This window comes from Oreochromis aureus, linkage group 22 (assembly GCF_013358895.1).
Source record: "Oreochromis aureus strain Israel breed Guangdong linkage group 22, ZZ_aureus, whole genome shotgun sequence".
Taxonomy (NCBI): Eukaryota; Metazoa; Chordata; class Actinopteri; order Cichliformes; family Cichlidae; genus Oreochromis; species Oreochromis aureus.
The window spans coordinates 15,621,024-15,648,835 of NC_052962.1; the positions used below are offsets into that span (position 1 = coordinate 15,621,024).

At 43.1% G+C, this 27,812-nt stretch overlaps 1 protein-coding gene and 1 pseudogene across 1 annotated transcript; both read left to right on the plus strand.

Moving 5' to 3' along the window:
* LOC116332984 overlaps window positions 1–472 on the plus strand; it is a 49,111-nt pseudogene extending 48,639 nt beyond the window's left edge.
* LOC116332960 (inactive phospholipase C-like protein 2) lies at window positions 287–26,719 on the plus strand. Its single transcript, XM_031756065.2, has 12 exons — window positions 287–924; window positions 9,427–9,528; window positions 9,715–9,864; window positions 10,091–10,251; window positions 11,376–11,844; window positions 11,942–13,150; window positions 13,605–13,854; window positions 13,951–14,237; window positions 16,663–16,866; window positions 20,060–20,135; window positions 25,222–25,331; window positions 25,513–26,719. The coding sequence occupies exons 1-12, from the start codon at window positions 679–681 to the stop codon at window positions 25,693–25,695; spliced, it is 3,447 nt and encodes a 1,148-aa protein (XP_031611925.1). The 5' UTR covers window positions 287–678; the 3' UTR covers window positions 25,696–26,719.
* Window positions 26,720–27,812: the final 1,093 nt, after the last annotated feature.

Consider the following 27,812-nt stretch of genomic DNA (forward strand, 5'->3'; position numbering starts at 1 on the left):
CTGCCCTGGCTTACAAAAAAACAAGTATGAAACAAAAGGCGCATTCTGTGCGCCTCGTTTCTTTGGAAGGACGAAAAAAGCATAAAAAAACCCAAAACAAACAAACAAAAAAAAAACCCCGCCCCCGAGATTATCGACACGTGACGACTTTATAAGCTCGCGCACGTATCTAGTTTCAGCGGATCAAGTCTGGACACGAAATAAAAACAAATTATAAATGGTTTGCACAATTGTGTGACACAGTGCTCTCATTTAAGATTTAGCACTCCCAGGAGGAGTAAGGGGAGGAGATGGTGGGGGTGGTGGAGAGGTTGGGGCGGAGCGGGCCCAGCTGCATCTAAAATTTCCTGAACGCAAGCGCACATCCAGCTGTCGGCAAGATGTGAGAGCTGCAGTCGGCGAAGGTCTGAAGGTGTGTCTGTCACTGCTGTCCCTCCTGTCGCCTCCCCCCTCAGCGCGCGAGCGGCTGTGAGGAAAAGAAAGAGAGCGCGAGTGAAACAGGGCGAGAGAGAGAGAGAGTGAGAGAGAGAGAAGTTTCCGCTGTCTTTAGGCGCACGGTCGCCGATCGTTCACGTAACACGATGGCACGGCTGTGTCAGTGTGTATCGCTGTCGCTGCTGGAAGCTCGGCTGCTTTCATGAAAGCTAGGAAAACGGAAAAAACCCCGAAAGTGACACCATGGCAGAATTTGGAGAAAACAAGAGCGCCGTCGGTCCACCGGTTGCTGGCTGTAAAGCTGCGTCAGGGGGAACCGGAACGAGCCTGGAGACGCACCGAGGAGAGCCTGTGTCGAACGGCAGCTGCAGCGTGCCAAACGCCGGCAAGAAGGTCCAGAACGAGTCCAGCTGCGAGTCTCCGAAGTGGGAGAGCACGGGTCCAGACTCAGCTGCTAAACCAATCCCTCGACGCAGCAGTCTGATTAAGGTAGGCCACCAGTTTCATCAGCAGAAAACGGCTCATCTTCCTTATTGGAGGGGGGGTGCAAACTGTTGCAACTCCAGAAAACACCGAAAGCATGTCTCATATGGCGCAAAACACTTGAATTAGAGAGCGGCACGACCAGCAGTGTAGAAACGCCACGCCGATACTGTGTTGTTGTTGATTTAAGTGAGAATAAAAGCTCCACCGAGCCGTGCGCAGATGTGGCGACTTATCACCAAAGAATATCTCGCCAACACTACTCGATAGAATCAAGTTGTAATCTGGAAATAAACTGTTAACAGAATGTGTCACAATGCAGCGTAACTTCCTGACCGTGTGTGCCAAACACGCAACAATCAGGCCCCTCATCTCACCTCGTGTGTCGATGTTGCTGGACGAAGGCATGCTGTGCATTAAGATGCACATCAGGCTAGTTCCTGTCACACTGGACATGATTGTGTGTGTGTGTGTCACATATTTAGAGGACAAGTGTTGCCCTTTGGGCCCACGACTTCAAACCAAAACTTACTCACAGTTCCAAATTTGCTTTGCCATTTTTAGCCATACAGCATCAAGCAGTGTCACCTAAAGGCATCCTGTCAGTGCAAGACCGGAGTAGGAGCTAATAGGTGAAACCACCTGCTGCAGCCTTTGATTAAAATGGGAAATTACATTCACTCCATCCTCTGTGGCTCACAGTAGACTACAAGACCCCCCACCCCATGTTCAATTAACCGCTCTGCCCACACTTACCCGAGTGTCCACGCGAGGAAACGTTTATTGAATAAAAGCCTTCAGACTTAATCATACCCCCCCATACACCCACACCCACCCCACTGAAACAGCGTTTCAGATATTACCAGATCAATAACATCTAATCAATGAGTTATCCCCTGAGTTTGTCCTTTTATGGTTTTAGGCCTGCCTCTAGACCTGTGGGAGGTCTCGTATTGATCTCCGGTTGCTACTTGTCTCCAGAGCTGCTGCCTGTAAGGACTTGATTATTTGCACATGCCATCGTCCGAGTACCATTCGCTGTAACTCAGCAAGACAGGAAGCCGGCCTGTTGGCCAATTTCCTCACACGGTTCGTGTTGCAATATTGCTATTAGGGCATGAACAGTTGGATATGACAAGTCACTTTCACTGCAACGCACGCACACACACACACACACACACACACACACAGGCAAATGTTTCTCACTTCCTCGCCCACACACAGGCCGGCTCCTGTCTTTCTTCTGTTACCCTGGACGCCGTGGCCAGCTTGACACAAAGCATTAAAAAAATTCTCTTTGCTTCATTGTGGGTCACAAATGTTGTCCAAATACCTCCTGGCGAGGGCCGCACCTGATACACAGCGCCACTTTTGATGTGTGATGTTTAATGGCTCCGGGACATCCCTCTGACCCACTGCTACAATGGATGGTGGTGAAGGACAGCGTGGGAAAGCTCGCTGTACGCATCACATGCCTCCTTTGTGTTGAAGCAAAAAACAATCATGCTTTGGTGCTCGCGTTTATAGGGTTCAGAGGGATGGAGCTCAGTGTAAAAAAAAAACAAACAAACAAAAAAAAAACCCCAGGGGTTATGAGTGGATCTGTCAGCACAACAGCAAAACACAACACTTGTTTGCTTGACTATGGCAAAACACAGGATTGCTCACAACAGGAGTCTGGGTGGTATGTAGGTAGATAAACAGGAAGCATGACATTCCAGAGCGGTTTTAACAGGAGTCAGGGATTCATGTCCTGCGTTTATATGTTCCCGGTAGCTTCGGCTGCAGTATCAGGAGGTCTCAGCAACTGTAATTCCTCAGTATGGGCTTTATTCCATCTGCAAATCCCCCCCCTTTTTTTTTTTTTTTTCCTGCCGTGCTCTCATGTGCATGATCAGGAGTTTATGCCTGCTTTGAATTCATCTTGATGTAGATAACCATCAGGTAGTCTCTGAGTTTCAAACACCACACACTTGCACAGACCTGCCTTCTAGTAAAATACAGCTTGGCGCAGCTGATATCTGCTTTCCACTTCACTCATTATTCATGCCAACATAACTTTAGAAAACACCCGGAAAGTGTTGCTGCATATTTGTATGAGTGTGTGTGTTTAATATGACACAAGGCGTATGTGTGCATACTGCAGTCCTATACAAACTGTATATATTCAAAGATTTTTGCTTTTTTTGTATGAACTGATTTTCCTCTGCATTTATAAATTATGCAGTGTGTTGTAACACTTACACTTGTCTGAGTAAGTAAAGGAGCCATTTGACATTTTGGATTACTCTTCCTTTCTCGCCAAGCATTATATTAGAAGACAGACAGCACTTGTATATCTATTAAGCCTGAATAATGGTCCTCTCGGCCCTGTGTAAACACTGAAAGCAAAAAGCAACAGCTCCCCGGGTTCCAGGTGTAATTTGTAACAGTCAGGTAGGAGGTTGGTATTGCTTTTGTAGCTTAGCTCTCATCAAGACAACAAATTAGTTCCACCTACCAGATATATTGTGAAGTCCCCCCCTTGCCCTCATGTGTTGCCAGGGCATCGATGACCTCTTGGGCGCATGGAGACAGGACCAGTGGGGGTATTCTAGCAGCAGATACTTTGGCTTCTGCATGTTGTGGCTTCTGTTTGTACGTGTGGATGTTCTCACATGTGGGTTTGAGGAGATGGGAGGCTGGTTTAAAGCCATGGGCGCTTTGCGGTAGTGGGGTGACTGCTGCCATCAATGAGCATCATTACCATGAGGACTCTGCTTGATCTGCACCAATGTCTTGATGGGTTGTGTGCATCACAGTAACATCTGGCTTTATTGCCAGGATCCAAGGTTTCCCAGCAGCATATCGCTTTGTAATGATAAATGTCACCTGAAACGTCACCTGAAAGTGGTTTTTAATGTTGTGGCTGGCTGGTGTATAGAGTGTGTGTATACACATTATTTGCATTTTCTACTATGATCACGTTTGGGTGTGTGCCTGGAACGTGCGTGTCACTGCGTGTTTTTCAAACTGAGGGAGCAGCATTTGCTGGAGGTGCACACAGCTGGGGAGGATAGCTGTTGGAGTAAGAGTGAGCCCCCGAGCATCTCCCACAGTTCACATCAACATCTTTAGTCAGCTTTGTACTGCTTCAGCCTGCATAAGCATGACCCTGCACAGCACGAGGAGGGGATCAAGCTTCCTACCAACTGTGACGGAGCTGCAGGAAATTCTCCCTAATAGTTGACAGCTCATAGCTTTGGCCGCTCCACGCATGCATTCTAAATCCGTTGCAAAAGGACCCCATACATGTGCAGCGACAGGTGCTGATGAGTTACGTGAGAACCTCACTTGGCTATGCACTTGCAGGTGTTGCCCATCTTAAGTCTTCAGCAGCCTGTTCTTGGTATTAACGACCCCGCTCTTTCTTCAGTAAATGCGTCTCTGACGTTTGTCAGCTGAAATTGTGGTTATCTTTCTGACAAGGTGACCTTTTTCAAGTCAACCTTTTGCTTGTTTCACTCTGTGTGTGTGTGTGTTTGTGTGCGTGTGCGCACACATGGGACTTCAAAAGGTTCTAAGCGTAAAAGAGCATCTGCTGCTCTTCTTGCCACAAGGGCAGGTGTTCATAGTCAGAGCAAGCAGCTGAGTTAATGCGAAGGCTTGCCACATTTTCCCATACATGGAGCCTCAGACAGAGCTGACCACACGCTGCTTCGTCTGCTCTATTTATCTCCAGGGTCCTGGGCTCTGTTGCGGCCACACATGTGCACCCGACACCCCACTCAACGCACAGATACCGAGCATGTGAACACGAGATCAGCGTGCGATTAGCCTGCCTTAATGCATGAAGAATTGGCCTGATTAGTGCAGCAATGTGCAACTGTTTAAATCATCAGCTAAGGCGAAAAGGTAATTGGTTCAATTAATATATAATGTCAGAAAGGGGCCAAAAGCGGTTCAGTCTCTTTTTTTTCCAATCAACAAAACGTCTCCATATACATGAAAAATATAAACAGTCCTTTCATTAGAGAACCAGCTGTTATTCACCACATTTTACTGTGGTTCTAAATCACATCCTTGCCCCCCTGGTTGCACGGCGCTCCAGGGTAAGAGACCCTTGGAGGAAAAAAAAATCTATGCTATTAAGAGTCCATAATCCACTGTCAAACAGTCCGGAGGCAGGACCCCTTTCCAGTTTTCACTCCTCTAGTCTTTTCCTCTCACTTAAACAGCCGTCTTTCATTCTATTTCTGTCTCATTTAACAAATCAAAGACAACTTCCTTTGATGACCTACATCTTCATCCTGCTAGTATGATGTACCAGCTATGTCATCTCGCAAGCTCATACATGACACAGTGCACTCGTTTTTTTTTCCTTTTTTTTTTCTTCTGACTAATGAAAACACCGTGCTGCACTGCGCTCCTGAACCCTGCAGGAGACCATCAAGTGCAAATCCTCTGATCGTGTGCACTGAAGATATTCAGCAATCAAGCTAGAGAACATCTTTATCTATTTCTCTTTGCACTTGTTTTTCAGAAGTTTATCTGCTTCCTCTTTCCTGTGTTAGCTAGAATTTGCTGTAACATCTCTCTTACTCTCTGTGTCCTTCCCTAAAAACTGCCTCTAGTGTGCTCTGCCTCGCAGTCCCTCCCATTTCTCTCACTCTCCATCCATCCATCCATCCATCTATCTATCCCTGTATCCGTCCATCCATCCATCCCGCTTTTCTCCATCTGTTCAGTCAGTGTCGAAATCCTAACAGGGACATCAGTAATCTCATAGTCTCATGATAATCCAAATCTATCTGCAGTAATCTTTTGTGTAGTTTGAACAAATAAAAACTTGCAGACAAAGCCTCATTTAAAAAAACCCAAAAAAACCCCAACAACTTATTTTTCTTTTAGGTTCTTATATATCCAGCCTTTTCATATCGGTAGTGTTCGTTGATAGTGGCAGCCAACTTTTATCCAACTAACCGTCATCTAAAATAAAAACCATGACGAAGGGTTTTTAGCATCTTTTCACTGCGTGCTTTGGTATTAAATGTCAGTGAATTTGCAGTTTTGGTTCTCGTGACTTTTTAAAAAAATTTTTTTATCTGAGTTGTTTTTGGTTTCAGGAGGAAACTCCAACACTTTCAATGTTTTTAAAGCCCATATGGTACAATAGATATTCAGTTCATGCATCTTGCCCATGTGAGCAACCCTACCCTTTATCTACTTTTCGTGCAGTGTGGAAGGACAACTGCGAATGACTGTTAACGTGTCAATAGTTTAACAATTAAGAAAGATTGTTAGCCTGCATAGCTGGTATTGCAAAATTATGAGAGATCAGTTTCTTCACAGTCATGTTCATGACTTGTTGGTCACATTGTTCAACCTAAAAATAACCATATCGAGTAGAAGGGTTTCACACGTTAATTTTTTTTTCCGCTCTGTCTCTCCTCTATCGTCACTTTACTCAACTCTTGGTGGAGCCCACAGGAAACTCTCTGTGACGGGCTGACAGGCTTCCTGTTTTGAAGCGCAGTTGGTGGTTTTAGAGGCTCATCTCTGTGTGTGAGAAAATAAGGCCGACTGAGACATACAGTATAGAAGTAAAAAGTAAATGGGGAATCTTATCTGGGAATGGAGGCAAAACTGTTTTTTTTTTCTTTCTTTCTTTTTTTCGTTTGTTTGTTTGTTTTTTTTCCCTCTGTGTGCGTGCTTGGCTGTTCCAGTCTGATTTAATAGCGTGCATGTTCTTTTATTTTTTTTTTCTTCTAAGAAAAATCGATGTGTTTGCATTTGCATTTTTATTCAGTTGTTTATCCACTTGCGGGGTTAACATTTGTCCTCCAGTTTTATCTTGCCAAAATAATTTATTTAGCACCTGACGTCAGTGCGGTGTGGTTTGATGTTTAAGCTCTTTGTCTCTTTCTGTCAGTAATTTATGTCAGAGGATAACAGGGGTGATCCTTCAAGACGGCACCCACACGTGAAAAATCTTCAATCACGGCTTTTTGCAAAGCATGGCAAGGATTTAGTTTGTCGTAATCTCGAGTCTTGCTAGTGGTCAAGTGACGTGCTAATGACAGTAGAGAGATGATAATGATGGGTAATATGTGCACTGCAATTGGGTGCAGATCCGACCACAGAGAGAGACCCTTACTGGTAATGCCACAGACAGGAAGAGATGCACATTGAGGCCTGTCAGTGCAGTGCATGATCGGGTGGCACTCCACACTGCTGTGCAAAGATCCATCCATCACCATTTTTGTTTTCCGTGCCTCGTTCTGGGTCACTGGGAACTTTGCCAGTTTTTCCAAATTAATTATTTTAACAAGACAGAATCTTGATTTGATTTTCAGATTTCCTCCCATCTGATCCATCTGAGCCTTTCTAATTGAGTTAAATTTAGAGGTGTCGCTGCAGCGGTGCACAGGGGTGTGGGATTTTAATGAGAAAACGAAATCAGTTACAAGCCAGTGTTTTATTGTGTAAATGAATTTGCCTGTTTTGCTTAATGTTTTTTTTTTCTTTTTAAAGGGCTTAAACTGACAGAGTTTTTCATTTTTTCTTTTTCATCCTGTATTTTTCATATTGGAAGGGCATCTCCTCCACACCCCCTCTCACTCCCTGTATCATCCCTGCAGGCACCAGGGGTATTTTTAGAGCACTCCCTCATTAAAGTGACTCAAAAAAAAAGAGTTATTGTGATTGGAAACACTTTCCTGTCCTAATGAGGCGATTGATTCTGTGAGGATTTGGGATGGTTATGTGCCCTTCTTTCCTTCTGAGGGGAGCGTCTTTGTCCTCTGTTAATTATGCCCACCCCCTTTATCACGTGTTCATTCATATTCCTCAGATGAAATACAGCTCCCTCCCCCCTTTTGCCCTCTCTCTCTTATCTCTTTTTGCCTTTCATGTCCGCTGGTTTTCCTTCATATCAAGTGCTGCCGCTCTCTCCCCTCATAAAAGACACAAGTGCTCTTGAGGTTCATATGAAGTCTTATTTGAATGAAACCAGAGTTGTGCAGATGAGCAGGGATTCATCAGCTGCCGATCAATATTCACATATATTTGCTCTGAATGCGAAAACATTATGCTCCTAAGCAGCAATCTGTTAGACTTGTATTTGAAAAGCTTTTATTAAAAAAAAAATGTAAGAATTGTGTGCTTGTTAGCTACGGAGCAACAGGGTGCTGGATTTGATCTTCCTCTGTGCTGCTTTGATTCGTTCACTATTTCAAAATAACCCTCGCAAATATATGACCCTCACTTTAACGCGACCTTTGCGATTGGCTGTCCCTTGCAAACAGGTTTGCTGTGCTAACAGCCACAGCTGTGTGCCATATTAAGGATATCAGTTCTAATTGTGGATCATAAGGCATCATCTAAATCAAGAAGCTTTTTTTTTTTGACTTACAGGGAGTACTTCCACATGTGGTGATCGCATCATTTGAAACTGTGGTCATGTTTACCCACCATAGTGCTGCTGATCATGAGGTAGAGTAGTTCATGCACCCAAGCAGATGGTGGATCGATTCCCTCGGCTACTCCAGTATTTTGACATGCCCACTATGTTGGGCAAGGTACTGAAGCTATCAGCATATGTGTTTGCACAAATGCTCTGGTACAGACAAAAGTGCTTGTATGAATGTGCGTCTAAACTGGTGAATGAGGCTTGGAGTAGAAAAGATCTATACAACTTCCAGTCAATTTATCATTATAACAATATATGTATAAGACATAAATAAGGCAAAGGATAGTAGGTCCACTTTAAGTGCATAAAATATTGATTAAATAAATTATCGTGCCAGTGATTGTTTCTTAATCTGTATTTAAAAATTAATGGGTAATTGCAGTCCTACAATGTTCTATTTCTCATCAATTACATTTTGCCTCCTTGCTTGTGAGAGTCACCAGCAGGTTGAGTTTGTGGGTGTTCTCAGGCCTCTCAGCTGTAATTAAGTTATCCTGCTCATCTTTGGAGCGTCAATTAAATCTCTGATTTCATTTAATCAGGACTGGTATATCCATTATTGAATATATTTGCCCACATATATGCTCTTATCTGCAAGCATAAGGCTCTTTGCGGGGGCGACATCTGATTGGTCAATAAATCAGATGGATGAGCTGTGATGGTGTGCTCAGATAAACCGATTGGGTCGGCCTGTGTCATTGTGGAGGGGCAGAATTAGAATGCTGGAGCCTGCTGCTTCCGTCTAGTCAGGTGTGATTAATGGTGAAGAGCAAGAACGAGCAAAGGCTTTTAGCCTGGTATCAGGAAGAACAATAACAAATTGGGAGGAGGTGGCTCTATGAGGTAGACACAAAAAGCTCATTTAGGTATGGTTATATAAGCTGATATGTATTTTAATCCTTTGTGATCCATTCAATGCTGAAAAACTGTTGTCATGACTAAGCAAAGAGTACTCTTCAGAGGGATCGCTGTCTGCCTGAGTCATTTTTCTTATTATTATTACACCCCCTTCTCCTCCTCTTTATCTGTCACATCCTTCTTCTCCCCCTCCTTTTCAGGATGGATCACGTGCTGGTCGGGAGAAGAAGAAGACGGTGTCCTTCAGCAGCAGTCTGTCAGAGAAAAAGATCAGCAGTGCTTCTGATTGCATCCACTCGATGGTGGGTCAGCTACCGTGAGAGCCTTTACATAAAATATAAGCTTTACATAGCTGTACATGAAATATTTAAGGTAGTATCCATGCATCAAGGGTTTCGGGTAGATCAAAGTATACCTTCCAACATAGCTGAAGTCGACTGAGCTCTACTCTGAAAGTTAGTGAGTGATTAACCATATCTGGTTTCCAGGTTGAGGGGAGCGAGCTGAAGAAAATCCGACCCAACTCCCGTGTTTATCAGCGATACTATCTCCTTGATGCCGGCCTCCAGGCTCTATGCTGGGAGCCATCCAAGAAGGAGTCAGACAAAGCTCGGATCTCTCTCTCCTCTATACGTGAGGTCAGTGTCCAAGAAAAGGGAAAGACTTTTCTAAATCAGCCCACCATGGATTTTGTTTCACGAATGCCTCCTTAAGTCTTTTAAAATGAATTAGCTGTACAAGTTTGTAACCATTTCCGTACGGTGGATAACAGTTCATTTGATTTTATTGAACCTGGCATATTTTCTTCTTCTTTTTTTTTCTTCTTCTTTTTTTTCCCTGATCTTCGGGTGTCTCAAATTCCAGGTACGGACAGGTCGTAACACGGAGACCTTCCGCACCAGTGGAGTTTATGACCAGATTTCAGAGGACTGTGCATTCTCCATCATCTATGGAGACATTTATGAAAGCTTGGACCTGGTTGCCAACACTGCAGAGGTGGCCAACATTTGGGTTATTGGCCTGAGGTAAGACACAAAAAGAAGAAAGAGCAGTTGTACATTGTACACTCATTCTTAAGCTTTTAATCCTTGTGTGTTTTCCACCTCTTAAGCAGAATACGACAGCACAAATATGTGAATAAATAAATAAATAACCAGCTGTGTGTGAAATTTACATAAAGCATCCTAAGCCTATTGTTTTGTAGTTACTCAGTTTAGTCAGAAGGACTAGTTCAAACATAAATTTAAATGTTTTTCTCCTTATTCTTTGTTCATATTAAAGATGCCTACGCTCAATATTGAGATCAGTGCATGTGTAAGTAGTCCCTATGAGCCAAAATCTTCAGACTATCAAAATAGTTTGTTTCCAGCAGTGTTTTCCTGGTGAGGGAGAAGCGAGCTTGTTTTACACATTGGATGTACTAACAAGGTTTAACAAGATAAACACGGCTTATTTTGGATTTTAAATCATGCAAAGCTAGTCTAGTAGAGTTCAAAAGCTATGTGCCCTGTAATTCACACTCATTGTAAGCCAAACGTTTGGTAATAGACTTCATCAAAGCTCATCCCTGTAATATTGGCCATCTCTGCAAACAATGTGCATGTTGACAGCCACCGTGTTCCATCCATGTTTTAGTCAGGCTGCTTTTATTAATAAAGCCCAACAATCCTCTGGTGGTCTGACTGATGTTACGGTGAACAAGAAGTGACGAAGGGTTTAATGTGTGATTGAACTGAGATTTTTGTCTTGCAGGGAAGGTTAAGCAGATATAAAGTGTGTTTTTCTTTCATGCCAGTTCACTTTCATATCTTGTCACTTTTCTTTTATCTTGTTCTTTTTTGGTATTGATTGTACTGAGATGACTGGTGGGATTTTGCTCGGTTGCCTTTATTATGTAGTCCTTTTGAGTTTTCTTTTTATGAAAGCTTGTGCCGTCAAACATGGCCGGATTTTAAATTGATTTTACTGCTGCAGTAGTTGTATTTTATATTTCAAGCACTGTGCGAGATGTCTGAAATATAAATTAAAACGGAAATGTTTGTGCTGTAGATTTGATCATTCATACCAAACATATCGTTTCATTCAATAGCTCAGTCTTTTTTTTTTTTTTTTTTTTTTTTTAAGTGCTTCTACATTTTTCTGTCTTTAGGTATCTGATGCAGTACGGGAAACATACCCTTGACATGCTTGCTAGCAGTCAGAACAGTCTTCGTCTTGGCTGGCTGGAGCAGTTGTTCTCCTCTGCTGCTAACCAGGACACACCGGGAGACGTGACAGAAGGGATTCATTTGGAATTGGCTATGAAGCTAATACAAGATGTGAACCCCGGGGTGAACAGTGGCAAAGTGGAGCACAGGTTTAAGGAGCTCCAAAGACTCAGAGAGAGGATGTGCGAGCTTACGATAGATAACGGATCCGGACTTGAAGACTACTGTGAAAACAAAAAGCTAACGGCAAGAAATGAGCGGGTCACCAAGCAGGAGTTCATTGAGGTCTTCCACGACTTTTGCACACGTCCTGAGATCTATTTTCTCCTGGTGCAGTTCTCCAGCAACAAAGAGTTCCTGGACACCAAAGACCTGATGAGGTTCATTGAGGCTGAGCAGGGCATGGCTCAAGTGGGTAACGTAGCTTTATCACACAGAAAATTCAGGAGTACTTGGACAAATATAATCCTAGTCTGTCTAATGTCTGTTTACTCTTCTTGCCCTCTAGGTGAGTGAGGAAACCAGCCTGAAACTCATCCAGGCTCATGAGCCATCGGAAGAGGGGCGGGAGCAGGGATACTTGTCGTTGGACGGCTTCACTAGCTACCTCACTTCGGCGGAGTGCCACCTCTTTGACCCAGAGCATAGCATCATATGCCAGGACATGACTCAGCCTTTGTCTCACTATTATATCAACTCGTCCCACAACACCTACCTCATCGAAGACCAGTTTCGAGGCCCCTCGGATATCTCTGGCTATATCCGTGCCCTCAAGATGGGCTGCCGGTGCGTGGAGTTAGACGTTTGGGATGGCGCAGATGAGGAGCCGCTGGTGTGTACTGGCCACAGCCTCTCCCCGCCGCTGTTGCTGCGCTGTGTGTTAGAAGCAATCGGAAGGTTTGCCTTCGCAGCATCGGAGTACCCGTTAATTCTCTGTGTTGAAAACCACTGTTCACTTCGACAGCAGAAAGTGATGTGGCAGCATCTCATGAGGATTTTAGGGGAAAGGCTGTACACAGATCCTCCGGATGAAGAGGCTTCATACCTTCCATCCCCGCACGCCCTAAGACATCGAATCCTATTAAAGGGTAAAAAGCTAGTGCCGAGTTCTGATGGGGAAGATGGAGAGGTAAGTGAGGAGGATGAAGGAGCAGATATGTGCCAGAAGATAAAGGCAGTTAATAGTGGAGGGGCAGCGTCTGGAGGAAGTGAGAAGGACACTGTGCAGAAAAGCGTTGTCACGTCTAGTCCTTCGAGCGTTCCCCCCAAACGTTTCCAACTATTGAAGGAGCTCTCGGACTTAGTAAATCTTTGCCAGTCTGTCACCTTTATTGACTTTCCAACCTCATCCAAAAGCCAAAAACCTTGGGAGGTATGCTCTTTTCACGAGTCTTTAGCAGTGCGTCTTGCTGGCGAGAGCCCCAGGGACTTTGTCAACCACAACAAGCACTTCTTGTCACGGGTGTACCCCAACCCTATGCGTATTGACTCGAGCAACATGAACCCCCAGGACCTGTGGAAGTGCGGTTGCCAGATAGTGTCAATGAATTTTCAGACAGCAGGACTGATGATGGACCTAAACACAGCCTGGTTCCGGCAGAATGGGAACTGCGGTTACGTTCTGCGTCCGGCCATCATGCGGCAGGAGGTGTCTTACTTCAGCGCTGACACCAGAGACACGGTGCCTGGTGTGTCTCCGCAGCTGCTCCACGTGAAGGTGCGCAGGAATAATGTGTAGACCGCAGAAATGTGCTCCCTATAAAGTTTACATTTTCTAAAATTTCTGTTATAATGTTTGAAATTGCACTAATAATTATTATTATTAGAACTTTGTCCTTTGAAGTTTTTCCCTCATTCCTTTGGGTAACAATCTAATCCCATAACATGGCAGAATGACATACCCTTATACATTGCATTAAAAAAGCCATCAGTCTAGCAAAGTTTATTTAAACATCTGAACCTTTGGATTCAATTGGACAGTGCATGCTTCTACTTTTACTTCCAAGCAAAGTCAATCATATAATCTAGCTTAACTAGTTTATTATAAACAAGCAGTTTATAATGACTTAAACAGTTCACTCATTTCATTTTCTTAATAATTTCATACTTCAATGGCCAAAACGACAAAGATCAAAGTTGTATTAATGAAATGATCTACCTTTCGTTTGCAGGTCATTAGTGGCCAGAATCTGCCAAAGCCCAAAGGTTCTGGGGCTAAAGGGGACGTGGTGGACCCATATGTATATGTGGAGATCCATGGCATCCCAGCCGACTGCACAGAGCGCCGCACTAGGACTGTGAGCCAGAATGGAGACAACCCAATCTTCGATGAGAGCTTTGAGTTCCAGATCAACCTGCCTGAGCTTGCTATGGTTCGCTTTGTGGTGCTGGATGATGACTTTATTGGGGATGAATTCATAGGTCAGTACGTTTAAGTTTTATACTTATTTATGAGTCCCACAGCCCCTGTGTAGCAACCATGAAATCAATGCATATGTGATTTCCCCACCGCAACAGGTCAGTATACAATACCTCTGGAGTGCCTCCAGCCTGGTTACCGACATGTACCCCTGCAGTCTCTGACAGGAGAGGAACTCCCACACGCCAAGCTGTTCGTGCACGTGGCCCTTACCAATCGCAGAGGTGGAGGAAAACCTCACAAAAGGGGTCTGTCAGTACGCAAGGCCCGAAAGGGGAGGGACTATACAGCTCTGAGGGACTTGGGAATTCGAGCAGTGGATGAAGTTTTCAAAATGGCTGCTCCTCTGCTGAGAGAAGCCACTGATCTGAGGGGAAACATGCAGGTGAGGAAATGCAGGCCAGCACAATGTCACCATTTAGTTTGGGATCAGCTTTAGTGTTTTTTGGGCCATTTCCATGGTATTTGGAACTAGAAGTGCAAAACTATCTGTTCACTCTTGCTGAGGAAGAAAACAAGAATATAGTAAAATGTGTCATTCTACAAAACGAGAACGTGCATATATATAGTAAATATACATTACTTGGTGTAATTACGTATTCCAACAAATTGAGAAGGGGTCGTCTTTCAACATAGAACTGAAAACACAGGAAAAACAGCTTGATCAGAATCTTAATAAAATGCCATCCTCTTCCTCCTCATTCCTCACTCCTTCCTCTTCCTAGTCAGGCCTCTAGCACATGAAAACGTACATAAACATGTTAATTGATTTCCGATATTGCCACAATTACTTACTGTCAGCAGATTAGACATGCAACCCTCTCATCTCTGGATTAGCCAGCTAAACAACAACAGCTGGTTATAATCGAACATTATGCCAGCTAATGTTAGGCTCTCTCTAATAAACAGTTTGAGTACATTCTCATATGAGTCAATCATATGAGTGTTTATTCGCTAAGTCTCCAAGTCCATCAATGTTAGAGACATTGCAGCTTGCAGAGGCAGCAGCTATCAGAGGCTGAGGGTGGTATAAATAGTGGTTTTTACCAAGAGATATCCTCAACAACTCACCTGAATATCGCTGTTATTGTACAGAATTGACTGACCCACTGACTAATCGACACATACTGGACTCCTTTCACCAAGTTTTACAGCTTTCTCACAAGTAAATAGATGAGAACACCCAGCATATTGACAGCTGAGGTAAACGGCAAACTGACAGCCTACACTCACTACAGGTGAACGGTCTCCAGAGTTATTTGTCCTAAAGCAGCCACCATAGCTAGGATTAGGTGCTTGAACTGAGAGGAGTAAGAAAACAGAAATCAGTTGACTGCATACTTCAATCTAATGACATCTAGTGGTAAGATCTTACACACTGTTGTTGTTGAGAAATGCATCCCCCAGCTGTGGTGGAGGAAACTGACCATAGAAAGTAAAGTTGTCTTTTTGTCTGCCAGTTTGTAAACTTGTTTGTTTGACCTGCAAAATTCTGCATTTTAACCATGGAAATCCCCTTAAGACTGAATTGATCTGTTTTTCATGAGGAAATTAAATTACAGTTAAACATTAATAGATAGAAGTTGATCCATATTTCACTTCAGTTCCATTTTTATTCCATTTATTTATTTTTTATATTGCCAAGTAACAACGATAACAGTCGTCTTAAGGTGCTTTATACTGTAAGGTAAAAACCCCAGAGAAAATCCCAACAAACAAGCCCCTATGAGCAAGCACTTGGTGATAACAGGAAGGAAAAACTCCCTGTTAACAGAAAGAAAGCCCTTGGCAGAACCAGGCTCAGAGAGAGGCAGGCCTCTGCCATGATCGGTTGGGGGTGAATGAACAAAGACGGGATAAAAGACACGCTGTGGAAGAGAGTCTGAGAATAATAATAACTAATAATTAAATGCAAAACAGAGAATACAAAGCATTGAGTGAAGAAGACACTGTATATTGATATAAATATATCAATTCACATTGCACTAAAGAAGCTTACACAGGTGATAAACAGAGGTGAAGACTTTGAATTTATTTTATTGAAACGTGGAGTTTGAGTAATAAACTATCAGCCTCTATAAACTATTAATAGAGGTTAACCTTAAACTCTGAAACTATGTGGCAGAGTCCCAACATGGTTGAGCTGAAGCAGGTTGGAGACTTGGATGAGGATCTCTGAGTGACCAGGGTGAGGTCGAGATAAATGGAAGAAGAGCACTCAGGTTTATATCACCAGGGACAGAGGCTGATTAGCTCCCAGGAAGCAGGCAAGGAAATGATTAACCCAAATGCCCGGGAATGTGTTGAACTTGCACAGAAGCTTCATTGTCTTTCATTAATGGTCGAATTAACCTTTATGAACCAAGCGGCAGTTCTGTCTGTGGGTCCTTTTGTTACCCTATGCCAAACAGTAATTACATGTTCTCTCAATGTGTATGAGACTGTTGGCCATCCACATCTCTTGATTGCTTCCATTTCACTCTGAACTACTGCCACAGCACAGCAGCAGGAGAGCAATCAATGGGCGAAAGAAAATACAAATAGCTCTGTTGCAGGATTTGGGGTGTAGGGTGTGCATGTGTGTGACAGAGAATGAAACTAAATCAAGTCGCACACTTGTGTCGGAGAGTGTAGGAGAGATTTCACTATTTTTTTCTTTTCTTTTTTTCCACGCAGTTCAGTGCCTCTTTTTTTTTTTTTTTTTTTTTTTTTTTCCAATTATGAAAATGAATAGGAGATTATCATGTATTCTTATTTATCTACTGATTAAATGTGTCCTTCCTCCTTTTTTCTTTCTTTCTTTTAAACAGAACTCAGTAGCAGTGTTCAGGGAGCTGTGTGGGGTGTCGGCTGTGGCTAACCTCATGCAGTGCATATTGGCTCTGAGCTCTAGAGTTTCAGAACCAGAGGGGATGCCTTTACTACTGTTTGACCTGCGGGACCAGTACCCCACCCTGGAGCCCCAGGGGTCTTTGCCTGATGTCCTCCGCCGGGTTGTCTCTACTTATGAGATGGTGAGAAAGGAAGAGACCTGACAGTTAATATTCTGTTTGTTTTCGCACCAGATAAAGGGCTCTATGTGACTCATAAACTGAAATTCATCAAAAGGAAGGAAAGACCAAACAAAGGCAACGTATCAGTCATCTCCCGAGCGCTCGGCTTGACAATGAAAGCTCCCCTCCCAAACAAAAGCTTCCTTTTTAGCCAATAGTTTCTGAAACCCGACATGAGCTTTTCATTGTTATGTAGCGGGCAACATCCCCATTTGTTCAAGTCTCATAAACACGCCGGCGACATCCTCACCTTGACCTAAAGCCACTTTGGGTTTCCATCCAAAACGAACTGCAGAGTTTCATTCACCAAGTGGTTTAACTGACTGAATTTATGTAACGGTGTCTAAAAATAAATCCAGTCACTGAAGAAGAACTTCCCCCGTGGAAACTAACACAATGAGAGGAGGAAAAAAAAACAAAACAAGCAGGGTCAATTGGTCTGCAAGTTAACTCTTCATTCAGTCGATAAGGGTGAGCAGGGTGAGTTAGTGTGTTGGCGTGGGTTTTCCTGTGTCATAACTGAAAGGATGCAGTGTGTGAGTCTTTCTTTCCATCCTCGCTTTTATATCACACTTTCAATAATTTTCCCTTTGACTTTTGCCTCTATCTTTCAATGCCCTCCATTTTTCCTCTATCACTGATTAATCTCTTGCAGTTACTGCCTTCTCTCAATCCCTCTGGGGCATGGGTGGGCAATCTCAGTCCACGAGGGCCGGTGTCCCTGCAGGCTTTAGATCTCACCTTGGGTCAACACACCTGAATCACATGATTAGTTCGTTACCAGGCCTCTGGAGAACTTCAGGACATGTTGAGGAGCTAATTTAGCCATTTAAATCAGCTGTGTTGGTTCGAGGACACATCTAAAACCTGCAGGGACACCGGCCCTCATGGACTGAGATTGCCCACCCCTGCTCTGGGGTCTCTTTGTGAATGTGGCTGTCCGGCATAAGTGGGTTTTGTACATCTGTGGGCTAGCATTCAGTGGAATGGTTTGCCTGTGTTGCAGTGTTAAAGTGTTGCTGTGGTGAAGAACGCTACGCCTCTGTTTTTTTTCCTTTTTCCTTCCACCATCTGCCTGCCTGCAGCATTATTTCTTGAAATTGATATTTGCTCAAAGTGCACTTGTTCCCGTTTCATATTAGATCTTTCCCGGGAATCTCTCGGGCAGGATGATGGACAGTCGGTATGAATTGCAAAGTTAGCAACGCTATCGGGAGAGTATATGAAATGTGTCTGCGCAAGTGTGAATGAGAAAAAGAGAATTGCTGTCATGGAGAAAAATGAATGGGTTTCTTCTTATTGAGTCATGATTAATGTTTAGCAGGATGATTTGTAACCCCTTAATTTAACCACAGCTTGTGAATGCTATGCATCTAGCCTCTGCACAGACACAGGCTGTCTATTTGTGAATTAGGATGTAAGCAAGTGTGTGTGTGTCTGTGCGTGCATGCGCTTAGCCACACTCGTTTCCAGCCGAGCAGATCAGAGTTGCAAAAGCTCCCGCTGTTGCTGAATACTATTTGCATAGATTTGAATGTTGTTCACATAAATGGATTCCACACCTCAATTCTGGTGCCTGCCGAGAGCGGTAAACAACAGAGACAGCAAAGTTTGAATGAATGAATCTGCGTGTGCGTGTCTCTGTCTGTTTGTATTGCTGAACGAGATCTGGTCATAGTAATGTTGTGTGGTTAATCCCATATTTGTTGAACAGCATTTTTTTTTTTTTCCCGCACGTTGTGGGGGTCAGATCTGGGAAGGGTTTGTGAGAGTTGATCAGAAGAAGCTACTTGTTTTCTCTGTCTTTGTGTGTTTGTCTTGTGTGATCATGTTTAAAGAGCTGCCATATTAGTCTGTGGATGACTTTATTTGCATGCAGCTGTCAATTTCCAGTCATCAATTAAATGTGCGAACAACACGTTGTTGTTGTTGTTGTTGTTGTTGTTATTATTATTACTACATTCTTTAAGTTGAAGTGCACAGTGTGGTATGTACAGACAGTACTGTGCCGAAGTTTTGAGTCACCCCTCATTTCCTTAAATTTTGCTGGGAAAATGAGAAATATATCTGGCCATGATTATAATGCGCTTGAAAGTCCAAATTTATTATGTCCACCTTTATTCTTTTACACAGTCTGACCTCTCTTGGGTAAGTTTTCCTGTCATTACTTTAAGTAATCTTCAGGAATAGTTCTCCAGGTTTCTTGAGACATTCAAAGCTCTTATTTGGATGTTGGCTGCCTTTTTGTTTTGCTCTCTGTCAAGATGATCCCATACTGCTTCAGTAATGTTGAGGTCTGGGGAGGCTAATCCATGACCGATGATGTTCCATTTTGTGTTTTGTTTTGTTTGTTTTTTGTTTTGTTTTTTTATCCAGGTATGCTTTTGCTGTATTGGCAGTGTGTTTGGGATGATTGGCAACAGTTTCCTTTTTCAGAATGACAATCAGACTCTTTCCAGATTGTATTGCATAGTGGAGCAATACTCCATCAGTTTTGACAAGATGTCTAACACCACTTATTGAAACGCAGACCCAAACCATGACTGATCCTCCGCTGTGTTTTGGCATACCTCAGCCTTTTCTCCCTGTTTTCCTTCTTTAAAAATGGCTTCTTGACAGCCATCCTTTCAGAAAACAGCAGATGGGCCAACTGAAGGCTCAGATGTAACTGTCAGGTCTTTGCTGGATTTTTTTTTCATATTTCTTTAAGCCAATTCATTGTTTGCCCTCAATTTCTCCAGGTCTCTTAACAGTTTTTAAGGACACACTGCAGAGCATGCTCAGAGAAAAGTTTTTGGCTAATTTTGGGAATCATCTTGTTGTTGCAAAGATACAAGGTTCATCCCTTGAGTTAGATGCTTAATGCAATAATTCTTGGTCAGTAGATTAAGTAGATTAATTAACAAACGAACAAACATTCTTCTGAAAATGGATGAAAAAGCAGCCAAAATCCAAGAAAATCTGGAGAACTATTGTTCAAGAGGACTTGAAAGCAAAATATAAAGATCTGAGCGGTGGCTCAAGACTTTTGCACAGTGCTGTGCACTATATTCCTCTTCAGCAGATAAGACACATTTCTTCAAAGTTAAACTCTGTGATTTCTTCTCCTTCATGCTCTTTAATGTGAATCATGTTGATGCTTCCCTGTCTGCAGATGGTCCAGGCGAGCAGAGCAGTGATGGAGCTCTCAGATGGAATCCACGACAAGATCCTGCATATACAGACAACAGGTGTGTAGGCGTGTGTGTGTGTGTGTGTATAAATGAGATTCTCCTATCTAGAGTGCATGTAATGAGTATAAACCAGTCTATCTCCATATTTCTAGCATACTCCCACACAGCCTCTTTAGCAGTGCTATATAGATGGCTGCAGTGGCTGATTGCCGTCAGCTCCCTTCCTTTCCTCTCCCACTATATTTTCTCTCTCTTATCACCGCTGTTAGACAAGGTTAGATGAGGCTTTATACTGGCCCAGTTTGTCTGTGTATATTTTGGATGGGGGAGATTTTAAATTGGTGCAACTCCCATCATCCATCACCCATCTGTCTGTTAAGTGAAGGGCATAAAATCTGACCTGCTGATATCATTTCTGTGATCTTTGGCAGAGGTTTGTTTACTTCAGCAGTATCCCTTGGGTCATCTGACTTTAGTCAGCCAGACTGTTGCCATAGAGGCCATAAACAACCCCCTCAAACACATTGCTGCACACAACACATTATGCACATCATGTTCATCACCCCGTTTTAGTGTCTGGCTGTCACCCAGGAAACAGCTTGACTGACATTTAGACACGTTAACCGGTTTGGTGCAAAGAAAAAAAAAAAGTGATAAACATTCACAGTATATATGTATGACTCTGAAGGTGGTGAATTTCACAAGCTGCGCTTACAAATGTCTCACTTTTGTTTTCCCTTCTAAAGAACTCTTGGTACACATTAAATATTAAAGCGTCCATGAGCTTCGTAAGAATGTTGCAGTTTGAAATGATGCAAAAAATTGTTGGCTTTTCCAATGCCACCCTTGAGCAAAATATGAATAGAAAAAAAAACTACACAAGGGAGAACTCCAGTTAAACTCTAAGTCAAATGATATTCGGAGAGAAAGATGATGGTTCAGCTGGGGCCACTCCAGAGGAGAGACAAAGTATCTGACTGAGATGAATGTTGTTTACAACTTTGCAGACTCCTCCACTCTGCTCCCAGACAACTCATCACATCCTCCATTGGACTTTATTTTCTTGTTTTCGGGGCCGCTGCTCGACTCTGCGATCAAACTGCATTTGACATATTCATCTGTTTTTTCACAGTTACGAGTACAGCGGTGGCCACTCTGTGCCGAGAGATCCCTAAAGTGTGTGTTTTCTGCACTCATCTGATAAAGAGCTGCTGCAGAGCCTTAGGCCTGATCTTGTGAGCAAAGCTCTTCCTGTGTACAAAGGAAATATGGTGATCAAGTGATCCCAAAGGCGGAGGTCCACCTCTAAGCCTGGGAAGAGGGAGTTGGCGGTGAGAAGGCATAAACCGGTCACTTGGGGGGAACAGGACGATTGGTGACAGAGATACATGGCTGGAAGTTGCATCAGCTGTTACAAAAAGCCGTGGGAAGATGAAGGGGAGAGATGGATGGCTAGAAGGAATGCTGGGAGGAAGACAAGAACACCAAGGGAGAAGAAAGAGGAAATCCACTCCAGTAGATGGGTGTGCTGGGGAGGGGAATCCTCAGCTGTCACTAGTGGTATACATGTATATTTATTTAGATGTTTTTGAACTTACATTTTGTTAAGTGTGGAAATATTATAACACCGGCCTCAAAAGCTGTTGCTTTGCTGCCGTTCCTGCTCACGAGCTACACTAGTTTCACTTCTGTCACACCCTGAAGTGCACAGGCAGCAAGGTGAGAAGTTAAACCTCAAAGAAAAAGCGAAAGCAAGATTCTTGTGGGTGTCAAGTTTCACATCTGTCAGAGATGATGCTTCATCACTCTGATTCAAATGCACTGTCAATTTTCACTGGGATTAATTTTTGCTGCTGTGAACACCTCAAATATAATTCCAGTCGGTCTCTCGGATGCGTGTAAAATCCAGCAGTAAAATGAATCTGTAAGGCTTGCCTGCTCAAATGAATGGGATTAAAAACTAAATGAAAAATCTAAACAAAGGACAGAAAAAGGTTCATTCTAAGCAGATGCTTGTGTGAAGCCCAGAAGTCCATCCCGTCTCAGTAATCATCAATCGTCAATAACAATTCTGCTTCTGAGAAATAACCTTCCTGTCATCTCATCCTGATCCCAGTTTAAGATTTTAAAATGCACTTTTTTTTCTCCTTTCCCTGCATTGATCTTTCTTTGTGTGAAATAATGAGCTCTCAAGACAACAGCATAATCCAGAAGAAAATTTGATTGGCTCATAGGGAAAACTGCACACAGTAGTCCTAGCTTTGCGCACCTTATCACCTGCTCTTGTGTTTCTCCTCCCCGTTCTCAAACTGGACACGATCATTCGTCCTGGATTTATTCTCTCACTCCTTATTTCTTCTGAGAGGGTGGCAACAGGAGAAACGGGTCAGGAAAAAAAGACAATTGGAGAACAGCAACATTTTTCCTTCCCCGAGGACCTCTTTAAATTGGTTGTTAGGTAGTAAAATTATCTGAATTGCCGGGACATAAAATTTGGAAGAGTACAGTTTGTTCCTCCAGTATGGAGAGGTCGGTCACAGATGAAGAGCGCCAACAAGGGGTATAGAGTCATACCCACTTTTTTTTTGTAATTTTGGGAGAACTTGTCCTTCATTAACCCCAGCTGATCAGCTGCTTTTTCCTCAGGGCGCTGGCCTCTGTGTGACTCACATCTGGAAGTATAGATTTTACACTTCATCAGATGCTCACAGCCCGGTCGTTTCTTGACGAGATCTCTGCTGGAAGTCGGATCGTTTCCATCTCAGTTGCTTCACGGTTCAGGCTGAGGACATAAAGTGACGATGACGAAATACCTGTCACATGCTGATTGGCTGGCCCTGAAGGCTATTTTATCTCTGGGTCAAGACCCTGTATCTGGGAGTGTTGTTTGCCTGTGTATGCACACACTGAACGATATTGGCTTGAAAAATACCCCCCTCCCACCCTCGACTTCGCTTGATTTCACAGGGAAATAGACACGCACGCGCACGCGCACACTACAGTGGCACGTAGGCTTTGAGTTGCCTAGCAACCACGCAGTAAAGGTTATTATTCAGGCAAGTTATGTAGGTGTGTGTGAATGTAGAGCGGTGACAGCGTATGTGTGTGCAGGTGCGTGTCCATGTTTGCAGACGTTTATTGACCGGGAAGAATCATGTGTCAGGGATGGGTAAAATAGACTAGCACCCAATCTGTTCACTCTTCTGTGTGTGTGTGTGTGTGTGTGTGTGTGTGTGTGGGGTCCATATTTTGGCATGTCTAACGTCTAGGTTCTTGTTGATAGCTCACAATGATGTGTGCCCCATGTTAACCCACTTCCGGGTTTCCATGGTAACAGTGGGACAGTGGCCCGGAGCGGCCAGAGGAAGCCAGGAACACAACTCATTGCACACAGGCTAACTAGCTGCCGGCCTGACTTCTGTGATGCTGTCTTAATTTCTCTCCGTCTTTCTCCCTCAGTCTCTCATACGCCTGGCAGTTTCATTGTGAAATCGGTTATTGTGTCTGATGTGACTTAATTTCCCCAAAAAGTTTGAAGACTACACAGGTATACATCCTCCACCTGTGTCTTCTAGAATTTGGTTTGTTAAAAAGTAAAAAATCCTTATCAACTCCAGGCTTACAAAGGTGAGAATAATGAAAAATGGCCATCAGTATTTACTGGCTGAACAGAGACAGTTTGTCAAATAGACCTCCTTAATGCGATCCAAAGGTAAGTGTAGAATCTTCTGGGGCTTAAGCTTGCAGATGTAATATTGAAACTCGCCGATTGACCCAGAGCAGAAAGATCATTGGGCAGATATGAACATTGAATGTGGGGACAGCCGAGCAAAGGTGATGCGAGAAGCTAAACATGCAGCAGAAGTTAAAATGTAGCTGCAAGTGTCAGTGCTTGAGGAAAAAAAGCTTGATGTTTAGACTCATACTTACAGTTCTGAATTTGCAGCACACAAAGCAACTGACTGCAGCAATCACTTTGGAAAGATAAAACCCAGCAAGCAACGTGTGCGAGCTGTGGACCGAAGATTATCTGAACCAAAATTCAGTCACATTTATATAGCACCAAATCACAGCAGCAGTCGCCTCAAGGCACTTTTATACTGTGAGGTAAAAACCCTCCAGTAATACAGGGAAAACCCCAACAGTCAGACTACACATTGTGACCAAGTACTTGGTGAAAATAGGAAGAAAAAAAAACTCCCTTTTAACAGGAAGAAACCTCCAGCAGGACCAGGCTCAGGGAGGGGCAACTATCTGCCGTGATCAATATTGGCCCTATCCCAGCTGGGACAGGCTCCAGCTCCTCAATAACCCCCAAATGAATAACAGGTTTAAGAAAATGATTGGATGGATGTTCAAAAGGATAGGGCTGGCATCAAATATAAAAGGTCATGTCTGGACAGACATGCATGTTAACTGGAACTTGATTGATTGGTCGAGGCATAAACATTCAATCATAGTAATCGTGTAATTCCAGTTTTTGCCTCGATCTTAGTCAGATTGTGAAGCAGGTAAGCTTTAGTACTCGAGAGAGACATGCCCAGCACATCCCTAGCATGATTATCTCGGTGTTCCTGGTAGATTTTGCTCCACTCTTTTGCTGTATCACTTAACAAAAAGTGGTGTGAAGGGGCAGCATTTTTTTTTTTTTTTTTTTTTTTTTTTTTTTTTTTTTTCAAATAATGGGGAAAAGTGCTTGTCTCTGTTTGTAAGCTAAATTATGCATGAAATCCTTAGAAAGTCAGAGTAAGGTCAGATGAAATGTTCTCATGTTGGACACAGCTCTGTGTGGATGTAGGAGACCTGAAGGCTACTGCGTCAGTGAATAATTGTTGTTCACCTGGGGAAAAAATACAGCATTTTTTTTTTTTTTTTTTTTTTTTTCATAATGAGAGTCTAGATTGAGGTATGGAAGTAATTTGAAATAAATGCTAACATGCTCACAACAGTGGCACTGTGCAGATGTTTAGCAGCTGTTGTCATGTTAGTATGGCCTGTTAGCCATGTTGATTGCCTTGGAGAAAAGTGCACCGTGTTCCTGTAAAGGATGATATACTTTTTTTTTTTTTTTTTTTTAAATTTAAACTTACGAGATTGGAACTGTAAGTCTGATCTGCTGTGGTTCTTTGCTTTTTGGTTCTAGCCATGGAGTTTCACGAAAAACTGCAAAGCCTGGGTACGAAAGAGGGGCTGAAAGGTTCCAAGGTCAGCCGAGCTGTTGAGCGTTTCAGCTGGAACATCACCATCCTTAAGGTCAGTTATACACTCATGCACTCTGAGAACCCCAACAGCCAATCGGGGCAGAGTATCAGAACATGTTTCAGCCTCTGGCTGGTTGCTCATACTTTGTTCTTTCAACATCCCTGCCCTCACCCTCGTTCTTTGCAACCCCTGCCTCCTGATTTTTGTGTTCCCCATCATTCCTGCCACCCAGGGCCAGGCTGACCTGCTGAAACACGCCAAGGCTGAAGTCCTGGAGAATATGAAGCAGGTCCATGATGCTGCTCTGGCTGGAAACCTCACCAAGGAGAGAGCCGGATTAAGACGGGCGTGCTCCCAAACACGCAGAGGCCACAATGAAAAACTTGCAATGAGTACTAGAGGACAGTCGGCATAGCAAGTAGAAAAAAGAGGGCACCTAGCTGCTGTGAAAAACTCTTTTCGTGTGTGTGTGTGTGTGTTACACTGTCTTAGTCTCCCAGAGTGGGCAAACTATCAAAGTGTTTTGTAGGCATTACAGAGTAACAGATTCTAAGAAAGAGAAACAGGAGAACTGATGAATGCAAGTCTTCAAAACGCAGCCACTGTAAGCTCACCTGTTACTGAACCCTCGAGCCAGAGAAGGCGGCGCACAGCCAAGGGAAGACTAATGAAATGCGAAGCTGCCGAGATGAATGTAGTTACTGAAGCCAAGGTTCAGCGGTTTGTACTGTATTAAACTGTAAATAAGCCAAATGTTTAATGTTCACTTGTTATGTGCAATGTTTTCTGAGGTCAGGGGATGATTGAAACCAGAAGACAAAAAACCTTTTTGAGAAATGGTGGTGACTTTTACTCCACAGGGATTAAATTCAGATTGGTGTGTAAGACGGCTTGCGTGTGAGTTAAAAGAAACAGTTTGTCAAAGAATGTGTGGATGTTCGAGGTCTTCTGTCATGACTTTGTGGACCAACGCAGTCTCTTTATGTCTCTCTAGATTTTGATTACCTGTCTTTTGGTCCCCAGTTGCTGCTCTTCACTCAACTTCGATTCAGTTAACTTGAGGTCCTTTGTCTTACTAAAAATCCACCACTTTGCCATCTTACTACTGTCTTACATACAGTATTCTATATTTTTGTATTTACATGGAAAAAAAAAAGGATTGTGCTAATGAACCCGGTGTTACAGCCAAAATGATCAACACCAGAAGTGTAAATATGTGCTTAGAGGGAACTAATACTGTTATGTTTGTGTTTTAAAACGCTGTACAGTATTTTATTAAGTAATTCTATCCTTTTACTGCAAAGAATATTTTACATAAGTTATTGATCCTGAATGAAGACATTCCAGATACATATTATTGGTGTGGATAAATGAGGCTCGACCAGTTCACGATTACCTTCCTCAGCAGTCAGGATGAAAATAAACTAGTTTTTAAATGACTTGTGCACATGCCTCTGTTTTTCTGCAAGACTTGATGGAGCTTCCAGCTACAGTGACGCATGACACAAGCAAAAGAGTGCTGCGATGACAGCTGGGGAAACAGACCTGTGATGCTGCTGCAATGAGCAGTGGAAAAAAAACTAATTACAGCTTCGGTGCATCACGGTTGAAAGGTCACAATTAATGACTCTATTTCAACCAGCAGAACATGCACTAATGACCACTTTATTAGGTACACCTTGCTAGTACTGGGTTGGAAAGCAACTGCTTTAAATCTTAGTGCCAGAGATTTTGGTTCATATTGATATCACACAGTTTCTGCCGATTTATTAGCTGCACATTCATTATGTGAATCTCCCATTCCAATATATCCCAAAGGTGCTCTATTGGATTGAGATCTGCTGACTGGAGGCCATTTGAGTACATTGAACTCACTGTCATGCTCAAGAAACTAGTTTAAGATTAAAGTTTTGTGACATGGCATGTTATCCTTCTGGAAGCAGCCAGAGGATGGTCACACTGTAGTCATAAAGGGATAGCTGTGTCAGCAGCAGTAGTCAGGGGTTTAAATGATGCTGAACTGGTACTAAAGGGCTCAAACTGTGCCAAGAAAATATCAGTCACACCATTACATCATCACTAGCCTGAACCATTGATAAGAAGTAGGATGGACCAATGCTTTCATGTCACTTATGGCAAATTCTCTCCCTACCATTTTGCAGTAGAATTCATGGCATCAGACCAGGCAACATTTTTCCAATTTTCCACTCTGATTGGAGAACAGAAGTAGCTTCTCTTTCCTTTTCTTAGCTAACACCATAACAACAGTGCTATGGCCTTCTGCTGGTGTAGCCCATCTACATCAAAGTTCAACGTGTTGTGCATTTAAAAATTGCTGTGGTTGTAATAAATAGTCATTTGAGTTGTTGATTTCGAAGCAGTCCGGCTATTCTCCTCTGACGGCTGGTATCAACAGTTTTTTGCCCAAACTGCTGCTCACTGGATATTTTTCCCTTTTTCGGTGTGGAGATGGTTGTGCAGGAAAATCCCAGCAGCTCAGCAGTTTCTGAAACACTCAGATCAGCTCATCTG

Coding starts and splice junctions, on each gene's coding strand:
- LOC116332960 (XM_031756065.2), top strand. CDS start 679: ATGGCAGAATTTGGAGAAAACAAGAGCGCCGTCGGTCCACCGGTTGCT. Junction 925..9,426: donor GACGCAGCAGTCTGATTAAG/GTAGGCCACCAG, acceptor CCTCCTTTTCAG/GATGGATCACGTGCTGGTCG. Junction 16,867..20,059: donor TTGTCTCTACTTATGAGATG/GTGAGAAAGGAA, acceptor CCCTGTCTGCAG/ATGGTCCAGGCGAGCAGAGC.